The 26,272-nt window shown below is 41.5% G+C and overlaps 1 protein-coding gene across 3 annotated transcripts in view; it reads left to right on the forward strand.

Moving 5' to 3' along the window:
• Positions 1-1,156: 1,156 nt before the first annotated feature.
• SLCO5A1 (solute carrier organic anion transporter family member 5A1) overlaps positions 1,157-26,272 on the forward strand; it is a 62,187-nt gene continuing 37,071 nt past the window's right edge. The window contains exons 1-2 of one of the 3 annotated variants that reach the window (XM_028736753.2): positions 1,157-1,248; positions 7,846-9,304. In XM_028736753.2, the coding sequence (XP_028592586.2) occupies positions 8,338-9,304 (967 nt within the window). In that variant the 5' untranslated portion in view covers positions 1,157-1,248; positions 7,846-8,337. Of the gene's footprint in view, positions 1,249-5,724; positions 6,195-7,845; positions 9,305-26,272 lie in introns of those variants that run through there. The other 2 variants (XM_028736754.2, XM_028736752.2) reach the window with 2 other exon arrangements.

The following is a 26,272-nucleotide window of genomic DNA, read 5'->3' on the forward strand; positions in this document are numbered from 1 at the left end:
CACATGGAGGTTCCCAACCCCCACTCTATAGCCAGCTGATGGAGTTGATCAGAAGCCCCCTCTTCCCATTTGTAACAAAACTCTAGAACAGTCCATAAAATAATATGAGCCTTGCTGGATCAGATCAAAGGCCCATCTAGTCCATCATCCTGTGTCCAACCATATCCGTACCACCAGAGAGCCTTGTAGAAGCACTACTGACCACTTTTATGACACTGCAAAGTAGCAGTATAGTTCCTAGAGTTGGTGGTGGTGGTTGGGTGGCCTGGCCTGGCCCGGGAGGGTGCACCAATCTGCTGCTGTTCCCAACCTGCTGCCTGAGGAGCTAAGAGGTAGGTTGGTCCTGCCAAAGAAAAAAAGGGGCAGGGTTCATGTACAGTAGCCATAAGGAGTAAATGGCAGAGGGATTATCACCAGCCCATCATTACAAGCAGCACCTTTGTCTTATGCACCTGGTTCTTCTGGGTCCCCCTTGCTTCATGCAGGATGCTATTTTAGCAAGACATTCCTTGCACCTCAATAGGTACAGCCAGTGATGGGATAGGGATGTCTGACTGTAATCCTATGAATATACATAGAAATGTGGAATGTCTGCAGAATTCCAACTCAGAAGAAAACTGATCTGCTGAGTTCTTTCTGATGTCACTACTGTCTGATTTATTTATATTTACTGGGTTCTTTGAAGCACAGGGATATTAGTTTAATACAAAGAGATGGGGTTTGTTTATGTTGTCCCTAATCCAGTGAGACTACAAGTGGAAGAATGTATTGTATAGGACTGGCAACATGAGAGATTTGAAGTGGCACCAATCAAGCAAGACTCACAAGCCCAGTGAATATTATTGTTGTTCTGGGAAACATCTGGAGAGCACCAGGTTGGGAAAGGCTGGTTTAATGTGCTGAAGTATTTAAAAGTGCAGCTTTCTGCTTGTCTACTCAGAAGTAAGCCCCACTGAGTTCATAAGATTGCAGCCTAAGAAGCTAAATAATTGGCTTGCAATGTTGCATCATAAGCAATGAGGGAACTTTGTTTCCTGATTGGATCCTGCTTTCACCCTGCTCTGTGATGCAGTAACTGTAATTACATCAGTCCTATCTCCAGCTGATCTTAAAACAACCTGGGTCAGCTCAGACATATTCATTCAAATAGGCTGAAATACTGGAGAGCACTGTTGTTATAGAGGCCTCCCTTCTAACCAGCTACTGAATTGGCTGAATCAAGGTTGCAACAGGTTCTGCCCTGAGCAGGTAGGTACAGAATTTCTTTTCCCACTGGCAACCTTTTGTTGTGGTCAAACTAAGGGGCCTGGGTTCAAAACTATAAAAGGATGGAAGACTGGCAAGGCCTCAAAATAGCGTGTGGAGCCCCTAGGCCAAGCAGGTTTATGTTTCAAGTGGGGATAAAGGAATAGGAGCTAAGATGTATTTAACAATGAGAGAAAAAGGGAGGGAGCAAAAGGAACAACTCAGACACAACGTTTATTGTAAATCAGTAAACAAAAATGGAGGAAAATGGAGTCTAATAAATCAGTTATCCACAGGTGAATGATCGTACTTTCAGGCCTATCTTTTGTTACACAGTCCTAGGCTTGAATACACGTGTAGGCCTCAGTCTCACTCACTGGTTGTGGCGCTGTGACGTTTGCTTTTCCGGACGGAAAAGTTGTTGAGTTGCTTTTAGGGGGGCTGCCAAAGTAGTTGAGCTTTTTTTCTTCTTCTTTTTTTGCAAAATCACAAAGAAATTGAGCATTTTTTAAAAAAAGGAAAATTGGCAAAATCAACACTGCCAACATCTGATGCCATACATCCAGGTTTTCCTGGACCCTGACGCTGCTTTTGGATCCAGTACTCCAAATACTGTATGTCCTGGAAATTCCGGACATATGGAAACCCTATCTTAGTCTCTTTCCGCTCCAAAATCTTCAGTTGAGCCACCCTCTCCGGAATCACAAGAAACTCCTTCTGAAATCCCAGAAAGAAAATGTCCAGGCCTCACCCACTCAGCCTGTGAGGGAAGTTCCTGGTTCAGAGAGTGGGCATGGATCTTAAAAAGACAGGAGGAAGGGCATGCTTTGCAAGATTAGCGGTAAGACAAATCGCTACTAACCCAACTGGCTTTCTGAGATCTTTGACAGAGAGAATATGGGTGACATAAAATAAGATAGACGTGCACCCAGTAAAATTCTTGCTAGATTTTGGGCCGATATCACATCTATCCCACTACTGTGGTACCTCAGGTTACAGACGCTTCGGGTTACAGACTCCGCTAACCCAGAAATAGTACCTCAGGTTAAGAACTTTGCTTCAGGATGAGAACAGAAATTGCGCGGCAGCGGCGCGGCAGGCCCCATTAGCTAAAGTGGTACCTCAGGTTAAGAGCAGTTTCAGGTTAAGAATGGACCTCCAGAACGATTTAAGTTCTTAACCTGAGGTATCACTGTACCTGTATTTAGACTCCATGCAAAAGAGAGCCTTCGAAAGTCAGAGAAGAACCTGAAGTGATTATCAGAAGAATATTATTTTGAGGTTGGGAGAGGGGTGACCCCTCTAATCCCAGGATCCATCAAGTGTTAAAAATGCCAATATAATTCACTTCTAACAACCAATGCACCTCTTTGGTTTGAGATACTACATGGGTAGATGAGTCTAAAAAGTCTGGGACACAAATTGTCACGGCCCTCTAGCAGCTATGGTTGCCATATTTCAAAAAATGAAAGTTGTTGCCAAAATCTACACTACTGACATGGGTTGTTATACATCAGGATTTCCCCAGACATTTAAGCAATTTCTGCCTGGATGTTATTACAGACAGCCAAATCCTGTCTATGTCCAGCAAATTCCAGTCATATGGCAACCCTAGGCTATGGTGGCTCATTTACCAAAAGCAATAGATTTTGCATTTTGTGTATACAGTGGTACCTCGGGTTAAGTACTTAATTCGTTCCGGAGGTCCATTCTTAACCTGAAACTGTTCTTAACCTGAGGTACCACTTTAGCTAATGGGGCCTCCTGCTGCCGCCGTGCCGCCGGAGCCCGATTTCTGTTCTTATCCTGAAGCAAAGTTCTTAACCTTAAGCACTATTTCTGGGTTAGCGGAGTCTGTAACCTGAAGCGTATGTAACCCGAGGTACCACTGTATTCAGTTCTGACCAAACTAAACCTCCTAAAGCAAAATATACATCAGTATGACCCCCCCCCCACAGAATAACAGAATTGACCAAGGGTCATCTGGTCTACCCCTGCAAATATGACTATAAAATCTGCACCCCCCTCATTCAATTTAACATGTGATGGGGAATTAAGGGGCTCAGTGTGAGATGGCAAATTGTTGGGGGCCCCTCCCTCAACAGAAAAGGCCAGAGTTGGGAGCAGAGTGGGCAGTGATGTGACCTAGAAAGAAAGCAGCAAGCTGGAGCAACGTTTGAGAGCTATGTTTGATTTCTGTTTGAATCCAAAGCTGTGGTATGGGACGTTTTGGGGTGTTAATGCTGCGAACCCCTCCATTGTAGACTTAGGTTGTAAATATATCTAAATATACATATCTATTATAATGACACCACAGTCTCTGCTGGGCCTCATTCCCAAAAGGAAACGGACACTTACTCAAAGCGCCTGGAAGCCCCGGAATTTTGCACCACTTGGGAGTGGTATGCAACAATATTTAGCTGCAGTGGAAGATTCAAAGCAATCATGCACTGAAATTGGATTAAAAAATCAGAAATTGTTCCTGTGATAAAGGGATTAAGAAAACCTATATATTGGACTCTGGGCATGTGAGGCCCTGGAATTGACTAAATGCCTGGTATAAGTGGCATTAAAAATTAGGACAGCAGTTAATTGACAGGCAGACTTTGCATTTGTCCAGGTTGTGGACCAGAGGAAGACACCATATGAAATAAACTGAAACCATACCCCAACCCCCCATCTATATTGCCAGACTAGTGTAAATTCCATACATCAACATATTAAGAAAAAACCAGAATACATGATTGAAATGGAGATCCAATGGTTATCACTGGCAAGCCAAATGGGGATGTGTGCATATGTGTTGATTTGACCAATTCAGGGAACTGAAGTAACACATGAAGGCTAGAGGTAACATTGCATGATTGTGGTTGGTTACTGAAAATGCTGTCACCTGCTCTACTTCTCCCAGAGGGAGGAACAAGAGCCACAATATATGGGGACAGTAAGATCCTCAGAACAGCAGGAGGCAGTGCTACTGATACGAGTTGCCACACAGGACACATGTAATAACTTGGCCCTCTGGTATACAGAGTACATCAAAGAACTCACAAAAGTTTATTTATTTTTAAATTTATAATTTTTTTCCCCTAGGTAAATATAAAAAAGAGAAATTGTAATATGCCTTTTGTTAATATATGATAGAATGTGCTGTCCTCAATGTTTGCTGTCTCATAGAATCATAGAGTTGGAAGAGACCACAAGGGCCATCGAGTCCAACCCCCTGCCAAGCAGGAAACAAGTTTGTATTTAAGTTTGTATTATTTTGTATTTATTATACATATTGCAGTGCCCACCTGGATGTTCTGAAATGTTGTAGAAGTTGTGAGCACAACTCTTGGTATGATATGCAATTAGAAAGCTGTTGGAGTGGAATGGGGTCAAAATCTAAACAAATATGATTTGTGGCTAAATGTGTGTAGAGGTGTGCACATGGTTCAGGTTCTTGATGGCAATTTTAGTTTGAAATTGCATGACTAATGTTGCATGGCAGGCACAAGACAATTTGTTGTCTGATGCAAAAGACAAGATTGATTTCCCTTATGCATTTCTTGTATAGAAAGAAGCTGACTGGTTTGGCAGTTGAATCTTAATCCAACACTGGCAGTGAGACAGTGTACCTGAGGTGGCTGTCTCACTTTGCCTAAATGGTAGGAATGGCCCTGCTAAAGTGACAGTCAATTCTATTTGGATTAGCATGTTATAGCCTTGAGTGGAAATGGTCTGCAGGTGCATGACAAACCAACTTTACTGAAGCAACATGTCAGGATGGGAAACTCTCTGAGAAACCCTTGTATGCCACCTTGTGCTCCCTGAATGAAAGGCAAGCTTTAATTGTAATAAATAAAATAGGCTATGGCTCAAAGGAAAGTTATGGCTTGAGAGTTTTCAGCATTTAAATAACTCACATTGATAGGTAATCTTGTCATTGATAGGTAATCTTGTCAGTTAAGATAGCTAAACAAATTAGCTCTTTTGTTGTGTCATAATCTGTTCCCTCGGGATCTTTTTTGGTTCCTCGCAGGTAAAGGGTCAGTGAAGACTTTTTTTTTCATTCTCCTGGTGCTTTTAAGGGAAATCTGCTGTTGGTGCATTGTTCCCACACCCTTTAAAACGCCTTTTTTAAAAAAAGTATCTTTGTGGCCTTATCCTGGTGTGCTGTCTCAGGTGCGCAGGAACTGGATTTTATTTTATTCGTAAATTGATTTGGCTATCTACTTAACATGTGTATTAATTTTTATTACGGCTACTCCTACTAACTGTAAAACAGAACCCTTAGCGAGTTTACTTTGAAGGGACTCCTGCTACATTCAACGGGCTTCCCCCTTAGCGTGCATATAGGACTGCATTCTGGGATGGATTTTTTATTTTATTATCACTGGAACAAGCCCACTTCAACCGAAGGGCGGCGAGGGGATTTCGGCTCTGAGGAGAATGCTGGTGTGTCGTGTGTGCTCGCCATGGATTCTTCTATGGGGAGGGCTCTCTCTCTCTCTCTCCTTTTGCCCCTTCCGGCGGGAGTTCCTCTCGGCGGCGGTTCTTCGCCAGCCCCGCGGCTCCCTCTCTTGACTCCAGGGGAAGCCAATCTGCGTCCCTCTTGGAAAGGCAGGAGCAGGTGGATCGACACAGCCGCTGGGAGACGTTTCTCCTCACAAAGGAGAGGGGAGGGGACGGAGTGCGCCTGCGCGCTCTACGCGGCCTCGCTCCTAGAGACGGCAGGCGGGGAGGGGGGGGGTGAAGGAAACTCCGCATTGAGTGTCAGGCCGGGTGAGGAAGGGAGTTCAAGGGGAGACACTCGGGAGTCGCTACCTACAGGCGGGAGCAACCCAAGCTAGAGCCGGGGCGGCTGGCTTTCTGCCCTTCCTCCTGCCTCTCTCGCCTTTCCATTCTCCCCCCCCCCCCCCCCGCTTTCCCTCCCGGCTTCCCACGGATACGAGCCAGCGAGCTGTGTGAGTAATAGGCTGTTTCTTCATCTCGGAAGGGTGCTGTTGGATGGCGGGGAGGGATGCCTTGCATTATAATCCCTTCGCGCTTCTCTCTCTCCCCCCCCGCCTGATTCCCCCCTCCTTCCCTTGTTCCTTCGCGGGTTCCCTTTAACTTCTTCCAGATCTGCCTTCCCTGTGAGCTTCCTCGAGGCTTAAAGTTTTGGGACTCGGCGTTGCACAGAGCGATCCCCCACAGCTGGAAAGGAGACAAAAGCGGGTGGGAGAGGCTGGGGGCGGACACAGAGGCATCTCTTCCACCTGGGCGCGACCACTAAGTGGCCAGCTTTGTTTCCGTAGGAGAATCTGTGAAGTCGGTGCACAGGGATGGGGTAATAGTATTAGGGAGAACTTGTGGAAATAGGAAGTCATCTAAGGTGACAGTCCTATGCACGTTTAACTGCCGATGAACTCAGCGGGACTTGCTTCCGAGGGTGCGGGTTTAGAATTGGTCCGAAAGTCCTGGAGTTTCAGAGATTAAAATATGTTACAGACAGGCTGGCATGTGCGAACTGGTTTCTAGCTCTTTGGGAAGGCAGTGTGCATGCCGCGTGCATGGAACTTATTGTGCAGGCTGCTGCATGGCAGCGGCAGCTGTCTAGTTAAACGGATTCCCTGCGTCTTCCCCTGCCTTTTAAATTCGATTTTTTTTTTATCCCAGTATGTAGCGGTGCCTTTATATTTTAGCACAAAGCCCAGGCAAACGCTCACAAAGCCAAGCACGGAGCTTTATAAATGTTACTCTTCCAGATGGAGATGCAGATGGGCACTTTTTTCTGGCCAAACACCCTGATGCATGTGGCTGTGTGGATCATTCTGTGCCCCAAGATTGCCTGTGTGAGGGTGTTTTGAGCATGCAGATATGTGTATGAAATTGCACTTGCTTGCCGTTACTGTGTACCAGTGACATACAAATAATCTTGTCAAGTATGTTGATATTGGGATGGCACATGTCTGTCAGATATGTATTGAGATTTTCTTTATTTCCTGTGCCAATTTTTTTCCTTGTCTTTCGGAGAGCCTCCTGTGAAACTCCAGTCCTTGTTATCAGGAGCCCAGGGAAGCAAAATGGATGAGGTGCAGACAGTCTCTGATGCCTTGCTATTTGTAATTGAATATTTATTCCAGTATATTTATTTTTAGCCATGAAAATAAAAGAGTTAGTATGTTGACATTTGCTATTGCATCGGAGTTAATAAAAGGGGCTATAGTGCATAAGGACACGTATGTGTTATGCATGTGATTCCTTTATAAATATCTCTTTTTACAAAGGGTAGGCTGGTGAGGTGGGGAAAGAAATTGCTGAAATGAACCTGATTTTGCCTTCATATATTTTTGAGGGATAATTTTTTGTTGTGTTGATGCTGTAACCACTTCTCATTTATTAAAATGAATGTCATATCAATAGGCTGTTACTGCTTGTGGAAGGCAAGAAGATTCCAGCCATCCTGCTTTTATTGTTCAGGGGAGAGTGCCTGATAATAGAGATTGCTGTGTCCTTTTCTAGCCCCAGGGAGCAGCAGCTGGGAACTACTGCTGGGTGAAGCAGGACAAAAGCAGCATACTGACCTTTTTTACTTGATCTCTCTCTCTCTCTCTCTCTCTCTCTGCCTTACAGATTGGCAGATTTACCACCAGGAGTCTTTTAAACTGGAGACAGAGAGAGGACATCCTTCAAATCCATATCCTGGTGGCCGATGATGCAGGCATTCAAGGACTCTTTCCCAGAGCTGCTAGGCTTCTCTAAGAGCTCTGGCACTTCTTCGCTGCTAAACGTGTCCAATTAATCCACGTGGGAATGTGCTTGCAGAGGGGGAGAGGCCCAGTCCGATCCGTTTATAGCTCAGCTGCTGGCAGGGGGGAACAGGTCCTTAAGCAGTACTAAGAAGGATGGAGCCACAAAAGAATCTGCTGGGCACGTGCTCTGATGCACTGATTTGACGGTGTTGGATTGTAGACTCCTTTATTCCAGAGTGGCTGTGGCTGATGTTGAAAGCCACAGTGCATGCTTGCGTGCTCATGGGATGAAAAGACAGCATTGATTTTCAACGAGATTATGCATCTGATTGGAAAGTGGTAACTCTCAGTCCAAACTGGGCTTGTGATCAGCATGCTTTTGTCAGGGATAACAAAGCAGCAGAAGCACCAGCGCCCAAATTCCCTTGGGGGACAGCAGCCAGAAAAGCCAGATGAGAGCTTCAGGTCCAAGAGCTTGCCGGTTCTGAATGGATCTGTTCCACCGATTAACACCTCACAAAGTGCTCTCATTACAGCCAAAAGGAACTTACAGAGCTTCCAGGGGGGTTCTGATCAGAGATGTGGCCTTGACCCTGACACATTAGCACATCGCAGCAATGTTGCTGCTGCTGCTACTGCTTCTTCCAGGACTATGTTCTCTTTTACAGCTTCCAGTTTTTCAAGAATTGGGAGTTTTGCTGAAAGAACAGGCTGCAATAACTCTGCCAGCATTAGTAAAGGGGTTTCGCCAGCTTCTACACTGCTGGCAATCCCAGGTAGAAAATTTCTCAATGTAGTATTGATAGATTCTAGGTTCTTCTTGGTGTGCATGTGCTTCCTGACTTTCATCCAGTCCCTTATGGTCTCTGGCTATCTGAGCAGTGTTATCACCACCATTGAAAGGAGGTACAGTCTGAAAAGTTCTGAGTCTGGGCTGCTGGTCAGCTGTTTTGATATTGGCAGCCTGGTGGTAGTGGTTTTCATCAGTTACTTTGGGGGACGAGGACGAAGGCCTCTGTGGCTTGCTGTCGGTGGATTATTTATCGCACTTGGGGCTGCCATGTTTTCTTTACCTCATTTCATCTCTCCACCATATCAGATCCAGGAATTGAACTCTTCTGTCTCTAATGACGGCTTGTGCATGACTGGCAATAACTCCAAAGACCATGCGGAGTCGCCAGAGTGTTTCAGGGATTCAGGTGGAAAGGACCACTCACTCTATGTAGCTTTATTTATTTGTGCCCAAATTCTCATTGGCATGGGCTCCACACCCATCTACACCTTGGGACCAACCTACTTGGATGACAATGTCAAGAAAGAAAACTCATCGCTCTACCTAGGTAAGGTGGCTGTGTGTAAAAACAGATGTGCATTGAAGGGGATTACCTCCCACATTAAAAAAAAGCCCCAGAAGATAGTCAGCAGTGGTATTGGCTCTGCATTTAAATTTACTAGCATTTATGTAGTGTAAATGTTGCATTTAATGTTCCATAAGAACTCAGACTTTGGCAGCTGTTACCAGCTCTTCTGAGAACTTTGCTTCACTGGCTCATGGTTTGTATTTTCATCCACAATGTAGTATCTTTTCAAGTAGCGATTGGGAGAGATTTAATTAGGTACTTGATTTTTCAGTTGAAATCTGAGGTATGTGAACATGCTTCAGTTTCAGTGGGTTGGTTGGCTAGCACTTGTCTGTCTCGGAAGACAATGGAAGAGTGTGCCTTTGTGGGTGAAGCCGAACCATTGGAGAGTTAAAGCGCTTGCTGTGACTAGAGACCAATACATGAGAGACATGCTTTGTTGCAGCTGGGGCAGATGAAGGTGTCTGGTTGTGCTGATGCAGATCTACCAATGTCGTTTCTTCTTTACATGTGATTTTTTAAAAATATAGGTCCAGATTCAACAAACGTAGCACACTAGTGGAAGCCAGTGTAAGGCTCCCGTTAGCACACCACCTTTCCCTTTCTGCCTCCCCCAAAGCCATTCTGGAAGGTCAGTAGAACCCCCCTGAACAGCACGCAAGAGAAGATAGGGGGAATTGTTTCATCTGCCAAGCAGAAATGTTTGCACTGATGGATCAACTAGAAGAGAGTGACCTTGAATTCTTCCCTCAGTGACCAGGTGTTACGGTGTCTTGAGTTTTGCTTTTTATAATGCCTGATAAATAGTTCAATCCACTTATGTCAGTGTTTTTCAACCTAAATGCACCCATCATTCTCAGCCATCTTAGCCGATGGTCAGGGATGATGGGAGTTGTAGTCCAACAATATCTAGGGACCCAACATCCACAGGAATGATGTTGGGGCCCAGGATACCAAAGATTATTGAAATCAATGATGATGAAGTCTCATTATACAGTATATACCAATTTCCAGCAGAGACAAGGGTGCCTCAGTGCCCTCAGCTCAGAGAGCTGAAAATGGCTGGAGGTTACAGAATCTAGTTACTCTGTGCATACATGACATTATGCCTACTTACCTCAGCCAGCATTTCACCAAAAATAGACCTTTGGCTGTGTAATGATCTGTAATGATATAAATGTACTTCCTAGGAAAAGTTAATAAGATACTTAAATTTCAAAAACTACTTTTTTGACTGAAAATCAGATTGTATCAGCAACATTTGAAGGCTGGCACAAGGCTGAAATTCATCCTCCCAACTAAAAACTAAATCAGAGATCAAATGTTGAAATTTAGATTTTACGACTTGGGTTCTTTGATAATGCAGTATTTTTCTTCTTAAAATTAGGGAGTTGATTATTTCTCCTTGTAACTTGGTGTACTTTGAATTCATTTAAGTATGCATGGTGGACTATATCTGTGAAATCATTTATAATTACCTGAAACTACAATTTAGTTGTCTGTTTTTAACAGTACCACTATGGTACTAATGTATGCATGGGCAATATATCTGCACACTAAACCACTAAAAACCACGCTAAACCACTACTCTTTGTCATACTGGCTCCTACAGACACTGCTGTGCTTGTAATAGCTCACTCTACTACAAGTAACTGATTTTAGTACAAGCTGATGCTTCCAGGTTCTTCTGGTTAGTCTGATTAGAGTTCACTTTTCTGTAAGTTATAAAGTCAGTTCAAAAATACTGGCAGCAGTTCAGCCTTTTCCATGTTATAGCTAGGTTCCCTGATTCTTTTGGTTATTTTCAAAAAATAGGTGGTATGCCTTCATATTTTTTTAAAAAGCTAAAGAAAGCAAATTGTTTTATGTAATTTTAAAGAGAGCAGAAATTCTTGAAGAGATTGGCAATGTATGCATATTACAATTTCTAAAAGATTTGGTTGCACCATATAAATGAAAAAATGCCGTACTCCTATGGGTCTTTTAAAATATCTTAATATTGTCTTTTTTTGGGCAAAGGAACGTTTATTATCTGTAAGTTCCTCATATTTTGTTACAGTCAAGTGGCAGTGAATAGAAGGTGGGCTGTGTTTTCTCCTCCTCCTTTTTCTAGACAGCACTTCCCTAGTTCCTCATTGTTGGTTCCAACATTTTTGTTGGACTAGACTCCCACCATCCTTGTCAATTGGTCGTCCTGGCTGGGGCTGATGTGCTGGAATCCAACAACATTTGAAGTGCCACCGGTACACCTTTCCTGGTCTAGTAGAACTAGTAGCCTTTTTCCTAGAATGTATTGGTTAAATATTATGACATTGTACTCTTGGGAGCTTCACAGATATGCTTCCCATGAGAAGGAAATTGAATTTTGAAATATGAAAAGCTTATGGTTAACATCACTTCACTATTTTCAGAGAAAATTACACAAACTCAATACTGTCCTGCAGTATGTAACTCCCATTGATTCTTACTAGATGTGCATGGGGTGCACAAGATTGCAGCCACAGAGAAAATTACCGGTACTAAATTACAATGCAAAATCAGTGTTTTAATGTAGAAATAATAATTATACAGTGGTACTTCGGGTTACATATGCTTCAGGTTACAGACTCCGCTAACCCAGAAATAGAACCTCAGGTTAAGAACTTTGCTTCAGGATGAGAACAGAAATCGTGCTCTGGCGGCGCAGAGGCAGCAGGAGGCCCCATTAGCTAAAGTGGTGCTTCAGGTTAAGAACAGTTTCAGGTTAAGAATGGACCTCCGGAACGAATTAAGTACTTAACCTGAGGTACCACTCTATAAATATTATTGCCTCCCAACCATTGTTTAGTCATTTTTGCTTTCCAGCAGTTGTTCCACAGGAGAATAAAATAATAATTAATTTAAAGAGTGTTTATTATTATTACTGTTTTGGGAGATGTTATTACTGAGCATTTAATAGTGCAGTCCTTGACATATCTACTTGGAAGTAATGTGACTTATTAGCTGGTAAGTGAGTCTAGGATTGCAGCCTTAGGCAATGAAATTGCTTATCTATAAAGGGAAGTGTCACAGATTTGTTGATTATACTTGTTCTTCTTTAAGAATGTTAACTGAAAGAGAATCAGTAGACTGAAGCAAAATCCTGATAAGATACAAGTGATTTTGATAGGAAATCCAGGCATTTCCAGTTTTGCTATTCTAGATGGGTTCTTATTTGCTGTATTGCAGAAGCCTTGTTGTCCTAGGTTGGTTCTAGACCCAGATTACTACTAAAGAAACTCAGTTGTCTTGGGAAGAATTTATTTTGTCAGCTCTGTCCAAAGCACCATATGGTTTCCTTGAAAACAAGAATTTTGTTGCTGTGATCCAGGGTGTCCAGATGCAGCTGAAGAAAGGGGTCTGCACTTTCAATAAATGCACAGAAGAGAAAAATTCAGCAGGTGTAGCTGGACATGCAAGCTGCACCTACTGAAATCCCCTCTGCTGCATAGCAAAGATGCAGAAGCCCTGTTCTCTTTTGCATCAGGACACCCTTCTGTGACCTGTGCTCATAAAACACTCATAATTGAGGGCTCTACCAGGGACAGCCATTTGAGGATGCAGCTGGTGCAGATTGCTGCAACCTGTCTTCTTCCAGATGGCACTAATAGCACATAAAACCAGTACTGCAGCAATAGCACTAATGTTCAAGCCCAGATCAAATATATTGTTTGTAATTGATTATTTTTATGGAAAGGAAGGGTAGAAAAATAAATAAACCGGTCCTAACCTTCCACAAACTTGAGAACTGCAACTGTATCAGCAAGTTCTCTCCCCCCACCCCAGTGAATCTACTTCCTTGCTCGTTTGGAAGAAGCATTGCTCAAAGCTCTGTGGGTTTTTTCACCACTAGGCAGTTGATTCAGCATGGTAGAATGTGGCCCATGCCAAAGTGTGTGTCCTAAGTATACTTTCACAATGGATTTTCAAAACGAATAGAAGGTTTGTTTATTGCATCCGGTTTCTTAGAGGATTTCAGCATATTTGTTTCCTTTTAGGAATTGCAATGCTGCTCATCAGTAAAAGCATTTTAGAATAGCAATATAAAAATGTTATAAACATTTAATAGAAATAATCAAGACAATAACAGATCAAAAAGCAGCACTAAAACGTTTCCATCAAGTTTAGAAATCCATCCAATTTGAATAGCTTGGGGAAATAAAAAAGATAATTTACATTAGTGTGAATGCCAGGCAAGCCTCTCTCCCTCTCCCCCCCCCCTCTCTCTCTCTCTCACACACACACACACACACAGAGAGAGAGAGAAAGAGAGAATTCCCTGAGCAGAATACAGTACCACAACAGAGAACCCCTTCTCTAGTTATCTCCTGCCTCATTACCTGGAAGAGGGCTTCGAAAGATCTCTGCGCATGGGCAAGTTAGTGTGGGAGAAGATAACCATTCAGGTCCTAAACTGGGCAGGACTTTATGTACCAGCAATCTGAATTATGCTTAGAAATTGATTTGGTAAGCACTGGTGAGATGTATTTCCAATGACCAGTCCTGGTTAGTGGCTGCATTTTGAGCTACCTGAAATTTGTGACCACTTTTTAAAGGCAGCCTGCATTGAAGTAGCCTAGGCAAAAATTTACCAGAGCATGGACAGCCATGATCAGATTACCTCTAAGAGGGCTTGCAGCTGATGTATCTGCCTCAGCTAGTGAAAGGGTGGTGCTCTGTGTGCCACTGAAACTATGTGGGCTTCCAGCAACCAGGCTGGATCAATGAGCATCCTCAGACTGTGAGCCTCATTCTTCAGCAGAAATGCAGTGCCCTTCAGAACAGGTTGAATATCACCTCCCTGGACAGAGAAATCACCTATTATAAAGTACCTCCATTTTGTCAGTACTGATCTTTATTCACTTGGCCTATATCCAGTCCATTACTGATTCCAAGCATTGATTCAGCACTTTAATTGCCTCACCTGAATCAGATGTAACAGAATGGTAGAAAGGAATGGTAGAACTGAATTTAATATGTGTATTGATGATACAAAACTGGAAAACAGTGGGTGTTCTCATTCAGTGGTTTCATGTAGCTATTAAATATCCTAAGAGACAAGATGGAATCCTATTGGAGTCTCAGTACCACCTTCTGGAATTGGCTTTTTGGATATGAGTGGGAACGCCATGCTTCTAGCTCCAAGTCCAGAGAGCCTGACAAAAACAACACAAAAACTCCAAACCACCCACCTGGATGATCAATGCAGTTTCTGTGCAGAAACTGAGCCTAAAACCAGACTGAAATGCATCCTCTGGTTCACATATTAAGTCAACATTTGGCTTAGCCTGAACAAGGAAGCCCATCTGGAAAATCATGACTGCTTTGCTCTCATGGTCTTGCTGCTGCTGTTCTACTGAGAACTAGGCCATAGTTTGGTTTAGCGTTACATACTATCCAGGTTTGTGGTTTGTCTTGCTCCAAACAATGACCTATAACCTAGGCTGGCACTTATGGTTTGTTTGAAATTACTTGTTAAATGCGATTTTGTGTGGCAATGTAAAGAAGGGAGCAGGGGGGTTTACTGACATTAAGTAGAAGGGAACAGAGCAGCTGTAGAAAATGTGCAAAGAAGAGGGAAGGTCACTTGGCTGCTAGAAATATAAACAGACTTGAAAGGAAACCCACTGAGTCCATCAGTGCAACCCTAACCATATCCAGGGCTGAAAGTAGGCTTTCTGTCACCCGGGTCAAAGACCCAGTTTGGCAGCCCCCCCCCCCCCCCGGATGTGTGTTTGCACCCTCAACACATTTATTCCTAAAGGACAAAAATTAGGCAATATCATTCACTTTTTCATCTTTCTCTCCGGCTGAAGCCCAGGCATGCTGGGAGGCTGGGAGCCTCAATGGTGCCCCTCTGGAGGCTTCACCCAGGGCAGAAACTCTGGCAGATCCCTCCTAGATACAGCTCTGCCGTATCTACTCAAAAGGAAGTCATTTTGAATTCAGTGGGTCTTATTTCCAAATAAGTGCAGTTATGATTGCAGCCTAAGCCAACTTCTGGTCCAGTGGTTTGGTGGCCACACAGAATCATTATATGTGATTGAGACTGCATGTGATTGCAGTGCTTTTTGGAGCCAGAGGATCTGGTGGTGGTATTTCATCATGTGAGCTGAAAAACTCATTTGAGAAGCAGATTAGCACCTTCCTATAGCTATCAATCAAGCAGAAATGTATTTTTGAAATTGAATTGGTTTGAGTTCACCAAGTTGAGGAAAGCATAGTGTAAAACTGTTCACAAGAGATGCTACACCTAGAGAACCAAGCCCAGCCCTTATTTCCTCCTCTGGGGGAGCATGCAAGGAAATGTGATCATCCAGTCAGCCTCATGGGCATTTCCCTAGTATCCAGTAAAGATCAGATTAAAATAAAATAATGCACAACAACTTCTGAAACATTGCTACTTCTCAGGCACTGAAATCCAGCTTAATAAAAAAAGAAAAAAGTATTTCCATATTTCTCAGAGGTATTGAGCTGGGAACACTCCAGAGAAAAGGAATTCCACCTCTTTGTGGCAGTGTAAGATCTAGAAACTTCACTATTTGGAGAGTGTAAGGTCTGAAATCCGTATCTGTAAAATTCAGTGCTTGGAATATGTATATGATTAATCTTCAGGGCCTTGAAATTTCATAATTAAGGACTAGGATTTGTTATCCCTTCTCTTCCCTCCAACCTTCCTCATACTTGAAAAACACCTCTATCTGGCAGATTGATTTCAACAGGCCTCAAAGTTGAAAGCTGCTCAGGCAGTTGGAACGTGAGAATAATCTCTGCTCTAAATGGATTAGTCAAATGAGCAGAGGGCAGGTGAGGCAGCCAAGGGCACATGATAAATGGCATTCATCATGTGGCCGTGCTGTTCAGTCACATAGATGTTCCTTTATCTTATTTGCCATGCTGCCTTATTTTTCAAGTTGCTAAGAGGTTAGTGGTATTGGTAGGGGTCCCATCCTCTAACATACATGTGTGAGGGCAAGGCTGTAGGACTTGCATGACCAAATTTAAGATGCAAGTCAGAAATACCCTCAAAAGTTACATGGATTATGCGTCTGACTTTGTGTGCCTGTACCTGTAGGCAGAAAGGAATAGACTTCCTGGCTGATTCAAAAATAAAAATATAACTCAGTTTTTGAATGGGGAGCACAGAGTTTTTGCAATGTATTTCTAGTGAAGACTATTGCATTTTGTACTTAAATCACATAATATAAACTTATTTCTCTAGACCATTTCCCCAAAACTTCACAACTCATTTTCTTTGAAAAAACATGCTTTGATACACAGTAACTTGAAAGTTTTGCATCACTGTAGACTTTGGTCCCCCAGAATGCTTTAAGAGCTGCCTGTTACTACACAGTAGTAATCCTGATTTTTACAAAACTCACCTTATATAGATGTGGGAGCTATTTTATTTATTTTCCATGTTAATCCAGCTCAGTGGGTTGAGTGGCAACGTCATATCCTCTTAAGTGCAGGCATGCAAGCTCAGGCGGGACAGCTGTTTTGACATTCCTGACTGGGTGTCTTGCTCTTAGAAAAGTGCATTTGATGCTTATACATAATCTCTTGGCTGTCTGCATCCCAGTCCATCTGTCAGGATGGCGCTGTGCCAATTTACAAGGTAAAGTGTCTTTTTTAGTCAGGCTAAGGTGCCAAACAATTATATGTTTAGCAAGATAAGCCTGCAAAGTCCTGCGGTTTTTGCAGTGGGCTTCCTTGTGGATTGTAAAGACCGTGAATGAGTCAATCCCCTTATTGCTTGACACAGTAGCAATTTTAAAAATGCCCCAATATAAGTAGCATTAGTGAGAGAAGGAATGCTTTGGACTTTATTTACAGAAAAGAATGGCACAATTTAAAATCTCAGAACTTCAATCCCTGATAAATAATGTAATGTCTGATGCATGCAACTTGTTCACAGTCAGTTCTGACTACTTCAGTGAACTCTGATCACAGAGATAAGATCTGTATCTTCGATAAGGATATTGTTCCATTAGTGGAGATTCAGAGAATTGTTTAAAATCACATGGTACAGTTGTGCTGGTGATGATAAGCAAGTCTAGCCCTGTTAAATTGCCTGGATGAGAGGCTGACTGAGGACCATATATGAGCCACAATAGCAGAGTATACATGTAATAGATAAGAAAGATGTACCGATATTTCTCATTCTGATTGTAAGCCTTGTGGTGTCAAATGTGCACTTGGTGCAGTGTGTCTGTTCTGCAGTTTAGAAGGAGATACCAAATCCTATCATAAACGTGATGAGCATTAGGTACCGTATTTTTTGCTCTATAAGACTCACTTTTTCCTGCCTAAAAAGTAAGGGGAAATGTGTGTGCGTCTTATGGAGCGAATGCAGGCTGCGCAGCTATCCCAGAAGCCAGAACAGCAAGAGGGATTGCTGCTTTCACTGCGCAGCGATCCCTCTTGCTGTTCTGGCTTCTGAGATTCAGAATATTTTTTTTCTTGTTTTCCTCCTCCAAAAACTAGGTGCATCTTGTGGTCTGGTGCGTCTTACAGAGCGAAAAATACGGTAGTTGGATCTGCAAGGCCACAATTAATCTGCAGAAATAGCCCACAACCCTTTTACTTTCCCCTTTCCCCTCTCCACTATTCTTCTGACTCCTCTTTTACACCTCACCCCCTGCAGAATTTTATTTTCCTCAAGAGGAATTGTTGCTGTTGACTTACATAAGAGAAAGTAAATGATTCCCTTGAACTATTATTTGGGCTGGAAGTAAATTTACATCCTCTCTCCAATGACCACAGGTATGGATAATCAAGCCAACCTCTCTCTACCCAGCCTCTTGTTTGGTTCTGTTTTTTGATTATGCAAAGGTGTGGCAGAATGTTGGAAACTAACTAGCTCACTTTTATTCTTTTGAGTTGCTTTTTAGGCCCATTAAGTAGAAATGTGGATAAAGGTATATAAATACATACATAAAATTACTCCCACTTTTTTGATGGGACTGAGGAGGAGTTAGGAACTTGCTCAAGCCATTAATTGCTGAAGTTGGCACTGAGTTCAGGTTTCTCAAGAGACCCAAGTGCTCCAGTATTCCATGAATGAAGCCTATGGGTTTTGTGTGTGCTTCTGAGTGTAGATAGATATAGGCCAGAACTTTTAAATGGGTGTGGAGGACCAGGTGGCTTCCTGCATCCTGTAACTGGAGAGCCACTCTGGGCTGTGCAGTGGGGCAACTGCACATGCACACACACTGCTTTGTATTTTGGGAGGTATTTGAATAATACTGCACTGAGGGACCTGAGGAAGCTTTAAAATGTTGGCAGTAGTACAGCCAAGGACTGGCTAGCATTTAATGGATGTGTGCCCAGTACATAGCAGTTCAAGGCCATCAGCAATGTCATCTGGCCCTGTTGGCTCCCTTATGAAAACAGTAATTTTAGGGTTTGACAGTGATGAAAGGCAAGCAGGACATCTGTGAGGAAATGAGTATATTGGGAGCTTTTGGCCTCCAGTTCCAGCCTGACTGGAATAAACAGCAAGGTGGGAATGCATAGAATAAGAGGATGAATCTTATTCCAAAAATGGAAAATTTACATTTTTCATATTGTATTTTTGCCTGCAAATAAAATATGCTAGCTTGGGGAAGGGCCGGAACTCACTGGCAGAGCACAGACTTTGTGAGCAAATAGCTACAGGTTAAATCCTTGGTGTTTCCAAGTAGGGTTTAGAGAAACTCCTGTCTGAAACCCTGGAGAGCCATTGCCAGTTTGTGTTGACAAAATAGTCTGTCTTGGTGTAATGCAGCTTAGTATGTTTTTATAATGGTGGAAGTACGCAGACATGTGGTTCCCTACTGGCAGTCCGAAGTGATACAGATTGAGAAGGGCTGTACCATGCATTGCTTCTGCCTGGTTGAGATGGATTGTCCAACGGGCTTAGCAAGAAGGGTGGTTATTTTAAGAAACTGATACTTGGTAACTGAGCTATGGGATATTACCACCCTTTAAAAGCTGAAACAGCATATTCATTTGCCTGCTAATCAAGTAAAGTATTTATATATTCCTTGGTTTGATACAGGAGGGTTCAGTTGATTAGCCATTTGACAATATCTTTTTGGCCAGCCAAATACTGGTTAAATATTTTCAAAGCGTCAACTTTATTCAAGTAACATTTTTCGGTCAACATTTTTGTTGTTGGAACAAATATACCTTAATCATCAACAGCTCTGATATGTGACTTACAGTAACAAGTCAGTTAACTGTTATGAAAAGATAAAATTCATTTTTAAATTGTAATGAATCATAACTTTTTTACAGTGTTATGTAAGTAAATGTGAATGATTCACAGAAGAGTTCTTTCCCCCCCTTGAAAACTAAGGTATTTTTGTTTAGAAAGAGATGCATACAGAATTTTTAAAAACAAGTCAGAACTGGAAGGTTCCATAAATTTTAGGATGCGTTCTGTATCATGGTGGTGATGGTAAAAAATAGTAGAATAGATTCCAAGTACAATGTACAATTTGATGTTTTAGCATCACTGATATGAAAATTATTATTATTTATTAAATTTATATACTGCCCTTCATCCAAAGATCACAGGGCAGTTCACAACATAAAAATACAAAATGTGAGCACAGCATACATAATGTGACTGAAGGAACAGATGGTGGCTATGGTGTCACAGTCTGGTGTTCTATGTCAGCTGTCATCTATTGCATGGTTTGCACTGATTTGTCTTATGCATGCTGCCAAGCTAATCCTCTCTGTGAGGCAAGCAGCAACAGAGCACAAATAAGTGCTAAGAGTTCAGAGTTCTTTTTTTTAAGAGAATGGAAATGTTACATATTTATTTTAAAGCATTTCTGCTGCTTCAAACTTGCATCAAAATTTGCTTCAAAATTAATTGCAAGGTTGCAAAAATTAAAACAAAAGATAAAATATGAGGTACAACATACTAATAGAGACCATAAATAAAAATACATATTAGAATACTTCATATTTTATACACCATCTGTGGCATTTTCTCTCAAAGATAATCACTTCTGAAACTTAATAACGTATTCCTCTCTTCTTTAATTGGAGCTCTGTCACTGCATTTTTTGCGTCCTTAATGGCTCATAATGTTTGTGAACTGAAGGCAATAGCTTTTGCAAAGCACCTTAGAATTTCAGTTCCAATGGTCTTGTAGAAAACCAACACAGAGTCTTGTAGCACCTTATACTTTAAAGACTTACATTTGGAAGGCTGTTTTGAAATGTGGGACAAAAATAATTTAAATAAGGATGTTTCCAGAAAATAATAATAATTGTTGTGGTTGATGTTAATGCTAGTACCATTTTTTGGCCGTTGAACATGATCTACTTCCTATGTGTCAACAAAAATAAGTTTCTGCTAACTCATGTCCTCAGGGAAAGGCAGAGAAGAAGCCTCAAGAACGATGCTTAATCATATTATACCAGTTTTGCATCAGCAGCAGTTTGGGGGGGTCAGTTTAAAGTGCTAGTTCTACTCTTTAATGTCCTATATGATATACACGAGGGATGTGGGATCTGTGTTCCTCCAGAAGTTGTTGGACTACAACTCCCTTCATCCCTGATCATTAGCCTTCCTGGCTGGGGTTGATGGAAGCCGGAGTCTGACAACATCTGAAGGGCCATAGGTTCTCCATCTCTAGCCTACAACCACAAGGGTCTGCCTGAATAACATGCAAATTGAGGTTTGGTACAACACTTACCCAAACAGCTGTAATTAAGTGGTATCCAAATTGTTGAAATAAAAATAGGTAAGTAAATAATTAAATAATAAAGCTTACATTTGCTTATGCAGGTCTGTAGCATCCCACTATTTCAAAATGTCGCTTCCAGATTCCTGACACAAGTAGTGGTGTAATCATTGGGAATTTCAGCAGACTTAGAAGTGTAATCCGAGGAACAATGAAGGAATATAAGAAGCTGTTCTTTGAGGCCCCTTCTGACTATAATTCTGTGACAGGAATAGCTTTGCAGGCCATTTTAATTAATAGACTGCTTTAGCGGTTGCTGAAGATATGTAAAAATGTACATTAGGCAATTTTAAAGTGTGAATATAGAGGGGAAATATCTGGTTTCTTCTATCAGGCATGTACAATAATATTCTGCAGCAGTACTTTGATCTCCTCTGTCATCCATTTATGTAAAAGAGAACATCAAAGTTAAAATAGAATTTTGCCTTTAACAATTTCTTCAGTTCAGCAGATGGTGACTTTAATTAACCCGATTCACCAAAAACAGAATGCAGCACGTTATGCATCTTTCCAGCTCAAAATATCTCAAAGGCATGTTGCAGAAGTAATGAGCAAAATATTGGCAATGCAGAGTTTGCAAATGTAGCAGACATAATTAGTTCAGCAACATTTTACACAGACTTGCGTATTTGAATCTGATTTTGTAAAAGGGTATGCCAGTCTAGCGTACCATGCATAAGCTGATCATGCTAAGAGTGTAAGTGATTGGTGAAGTGGAGATGAACAATAAATAAGCCATAGACTTAGGCTCAACTTCTACCTTCAATGGTAGCTGGAAGTAGTAATTTGATTTTTAATAAGGGCATAGGAAGTTGCCTTATACCAAGTCAGACCATTGGTCAATCCAGCTAAGTACTATCTACTTACTGGCAGTGGCTCTCCAGGTTTGCCTCAGTGTGAGACAAGTTAATGGGTCTGAGAATACAGTCAGATGGAAACAACTCTTAGAAACCTGGTCCTTGACATATAAAAGGGATACCTAGGTGTTCAAAAGTGTTCTAAATGGATTGTGTTCTTTATGTATTTGACCCCTGTATGTGGCCCCAATTGACATATCCTGTAGTTTTCTTTTCCATTTAATCTCTTTGAATCACATGGTTTCTCTTTTACTTCAGGCAAGCACAACTTGATAGTATCTTTGAAGTATTAAATAACAACAACAGCAATACCATTTCCAGATGGACACCCTGGTCCATGAGTTGTTCAGGCTAGACCTGCTGGAAAGATGTTTCTTAGAGATGTGCATACTGATAAATCCCACTATATTCAGTGATGCTTGCTCCCTAGTAAGTCATTTTAGGATTGCTGCCAAAGTATGATTTAAGTGGTTGAGGATGTTTCTAACTTCGATTTGTCTGTTTTTGGTAGCAGTTACTGATACCTGGTGCAGTGGATGGTTTGTTTGGATCCCTGGGAGGGCAAGCATGCTAGTGTCAATCTTCCCATCACAATGTACAGTGGTACCTCGGGTTAAGTACTTAATTCGTTCTGGAGGTCCGTTCTTAACCTGAAACTGTTCTTAACCTGAAGACCACTTTAGCTAATGGGGCCTCCTCCTGCTGCCGTGCCGCCAGAGCACGATTTCTGTTCTCATCCTGAAGCAAAGTTCTTAACCTGAGGTACTATTTCTGGGTTAGTGGAGATTGTAACCTGAAGCGTATGTAACCTGAAACATATGTAACCCGAGGTACCACTGTACAATATTTATTTATTAGAATTTGATACTGCTCATCAGCAAACTCCCTTTGGCAGTATGAATTGATAAAATGTAAAATAAGATCAAACCTCCATTAGAAACAATAGCAATACAACCAGTGTAAAACCATAAAAAGCAAAAGCAACAGCACTCCTGCAGATAATCTCAGTTATTGAGCTGGGATACAACCAGGCCAGAAGGCAGCTCCACATAGAGTACATTGCAGTAATCCTCAGGCTCATCCTGTCAAGGAACACCCATAGCTGGTGAACCAGGCAGAACTGGTCAAAGGCACTCCCAGCCACAGCGGACACTTGGGCGTCTAGTGACAGATATATATCCAGCTGTGCCCCAAGCTACTCACCTGGTCCTTCAGATGGAGTGTGACCTCATCAGGAACAGGTAACTTGCTGATCTTCCCAGGATTAAAGCACAGTGTATTGTTCCTAATCCAGTTCAGCACTGCATTCAGACACTGATCCAGATCTTTCACAGCCTCTCCTGATTCATATGTTATGGAGAAATAAAGCTTCATGCTGCCAGAGTACTGATGACACCTTGCTCCAAAACACTAAATTTTAATAGCAGCTAAGTGCAACTACCTTCGTTTGTATCCAATACTATGTTTTGTTTCTCAGCAAGATAATACTGAAACCTGATTCATTACTTTAAGTGTATCTGATATTGCATGGTATGTTTTATTGTTATATTACTAAATATTATTGAAATTACTTTTCTTCTTATATGAAGGCAATATACCAACTAGTTCTATGTAAAGAGGTTGATGTTTACATCTAAAAGCTGGGTAAAATGTGTCAAGATGTTCTGGGATAAGCTATTCTTAATAAGTGATGTTGATGTTGTTTGATTATGCTTTCCGTGGATTAATAATAGAGATACCGATTAATGGTTTTTACATGACAGAAAACAATTGTGTTGATGCTGTTTCTAGCTATGGAAGCTGAACACTAGTTGGTATGAGTAGGTGCAGTCTTTGCTTTGTGGCTACACGGACAGCAGTACTGATGGAACCATAAATTCATCGGTGTTTTTAGGACTGGGACCTTCCCACGACCTATCTCCAGTACCTATCATAGTCTTCTATTTAATTTTCTCTGGTCTTTAGCCTTAAGTGCTTACAACTAGCCTTCCTTGGCTGTACATATATATAATATACCTTCTTAAATGCTTCATTCATTTGATAAAGGGGTCTGTTGCCCGCAAATGCTTATGCAATGAAAAATACTGTTCCTTTTTAAGTAAGGTCCCACAAGGCTTTTTGCTGTTTCTCTTTAGATTTTGCCTTGGGCCCAATAAATTACTTCACTTTCCCTCCCAGCTCCTGTCATTGCCTTTTTCTTAAAAATGACTTGATGGCATTTGTTTTGTGGTCAGTTTATCAACTCCGACATGAAGATTTAGTTAAGGATCATAGCATGGATGGAGATAGTGCTGTCATTCATTGTTAAAATCACCAATTGTTAAAACAATTTCAAACAGATTTTCATTGGCCTCTAACAACCCCAGCCAGTGTCACCCCCTACAGGAAACACCAATAGAAACATTTCCTGAAATTATTGAAGCACGAATCTATTTTTAAAATACGTTTGCCTTCCTATCAGTGTAATTCAGTAAATGGAACTGCAGTTCTCAAAATACCTCTCTACGCCTTAGAAATTCCAAGTAAAATTCATGTGGCAAACAGCGATAAAAAATTTGGGAATGGAGGTTACTTTCTTCATACTTTGGCAAACTATTCTTGCAGCAAATAGAATTTTACGGTGAACATGATTAAAGGTATATATGGAGAACTTGTAGCTAGTTTACCTTCCCACTAGAAAACGGTCCCTATTTATCTACTTGCACCCGGGGGTGCTTTCGAACTGCTAGGTTGGCGGGCGCTGGGACCGAGCAACGGGAGTGCACCCCGCCGCGGGGATTCGAACCGCTGACCTTTCGATCGGCAAGTCCTAGGCGCTGAGGCTTTTACCCACAGTGCCACCCGCGTCCCATGACATTGTTATTAGGGGATAATTATATTTAATTTATAAATATCAAACATTTTTTCATAATGGACATATTTGGTTGCAGAGAAAACTTTAAGAAAACCCTATTTTGTAGTTGGCTTAAAAAAAAAAAGGCTTTTAACAACACTTTTAGAAATAACTACATGTGTACAAGGTGTTTTGTACATAGACATTGTTGGCACATTTGGAACTCAAGAAGAGGCAGAATTCCTGTTTGCACATACACAGGCAGAAGTTATGCAGAATATAGTATGTGTAGAAAGTGAGAATAAGGACTGTGAACACAGTCCATGCACCCCTCCTCTACATCAAGAATCCTTTTACGTGAGTGTGCATTTGAATTACTTACAAATATTCTATAACATTTTATCTATAGACTATTGTTATTCAACACCTAAAACCATAAGGTGCTATGCAAAAACTAAAAACAGACTTTGTCCACACGCCTACAATATTAAAATGAAGGAAAGAAAACAGTGAGTATCTCACACAAAAAGGAAATGTAGCAGTGTTGGCTCATAAGAAAAATACAAAATCTGTGTTAGAGTTATATCTTTATTAGTCGAACCAAAATTATCTTGTAACATTTTTGTTTGCCGATTATAGTTCTGACATGGATTTTAGATTGAATATCCTTTAGTGGACATCTTGAGAAGTTTGTGGGGAACAACAATAGGCGAGCACAAGAATACGAACTCTGCTATTTCTGCCTTTGGCCTGATCAGTCAATGGCTTACCAAGACCAGGAACGTCTTGGTAGTGGCACCTCAACTAAGGAAAAGCCTTCTCGAAGAGGCTCCTGGTGGCATCTTTATTATCTTTTCCAGGGCAATGTAAATACCTTTTTATTTAATTAGTTTTTAAAACTGAACCTTAAATCTAAAGTGTTGAACTATTTCATGTGGCATCTTTGCAAGGAATATTTTTTGCTGTCTTTTATTATTCTTTATTATTCTTTATTAAATTTGTGTACCGCCTTATACCAACATGTCTCAGGGCGGTTCACAACATGAAATCACAATATAAAATCGCAAAATGCATAGTAAAAACAAGAACAATGGTTCCAATACCATCGCTATCATAAACTCACCAGATGCCTTAGGCATGCCTCTCTGTCTCCCTCCTTCCACTCCCCAACTGGTAGGGACTTACCTTAAAGGATTGTTGTAAGGAACACAGCAAGAAAAAAAAGTGAGTCTAAATGCTGATGATTGTTATTCTAGGTATTTTGGCATGGAAAAGGTCTGCTTTGCGCTGCTGTTTAAAAGGTCTTTAAATCCATTCCATGTGGTAAGATTAATGTGCTGAAAAATGTTCAGAAGTCAATGTTTTCCATAATGTGGTTGATATGAATCTTGCCATATGAAAATAAGTAAGGTACATGTGAAAACCCATTATTTCTTTCTAATAGCAACCAGTCATATACCCCTGCAAACTCACAAGCATGATGGCCTTCTCTG

This window comes from Podarcis muralis, chromosome 8 (assembly GCF_964188315.1).
Source record: "Podarcis muralis chromosome 8, rPodMur119.hap1.1, whole genome shotgun sequence".
Classification (NCBI taxonomy): Eukaryota; Metazoa; Chordata; class Lepidosauria; order Squamata; family Lacertidae; genus Podarcis; species Podarcis muralis.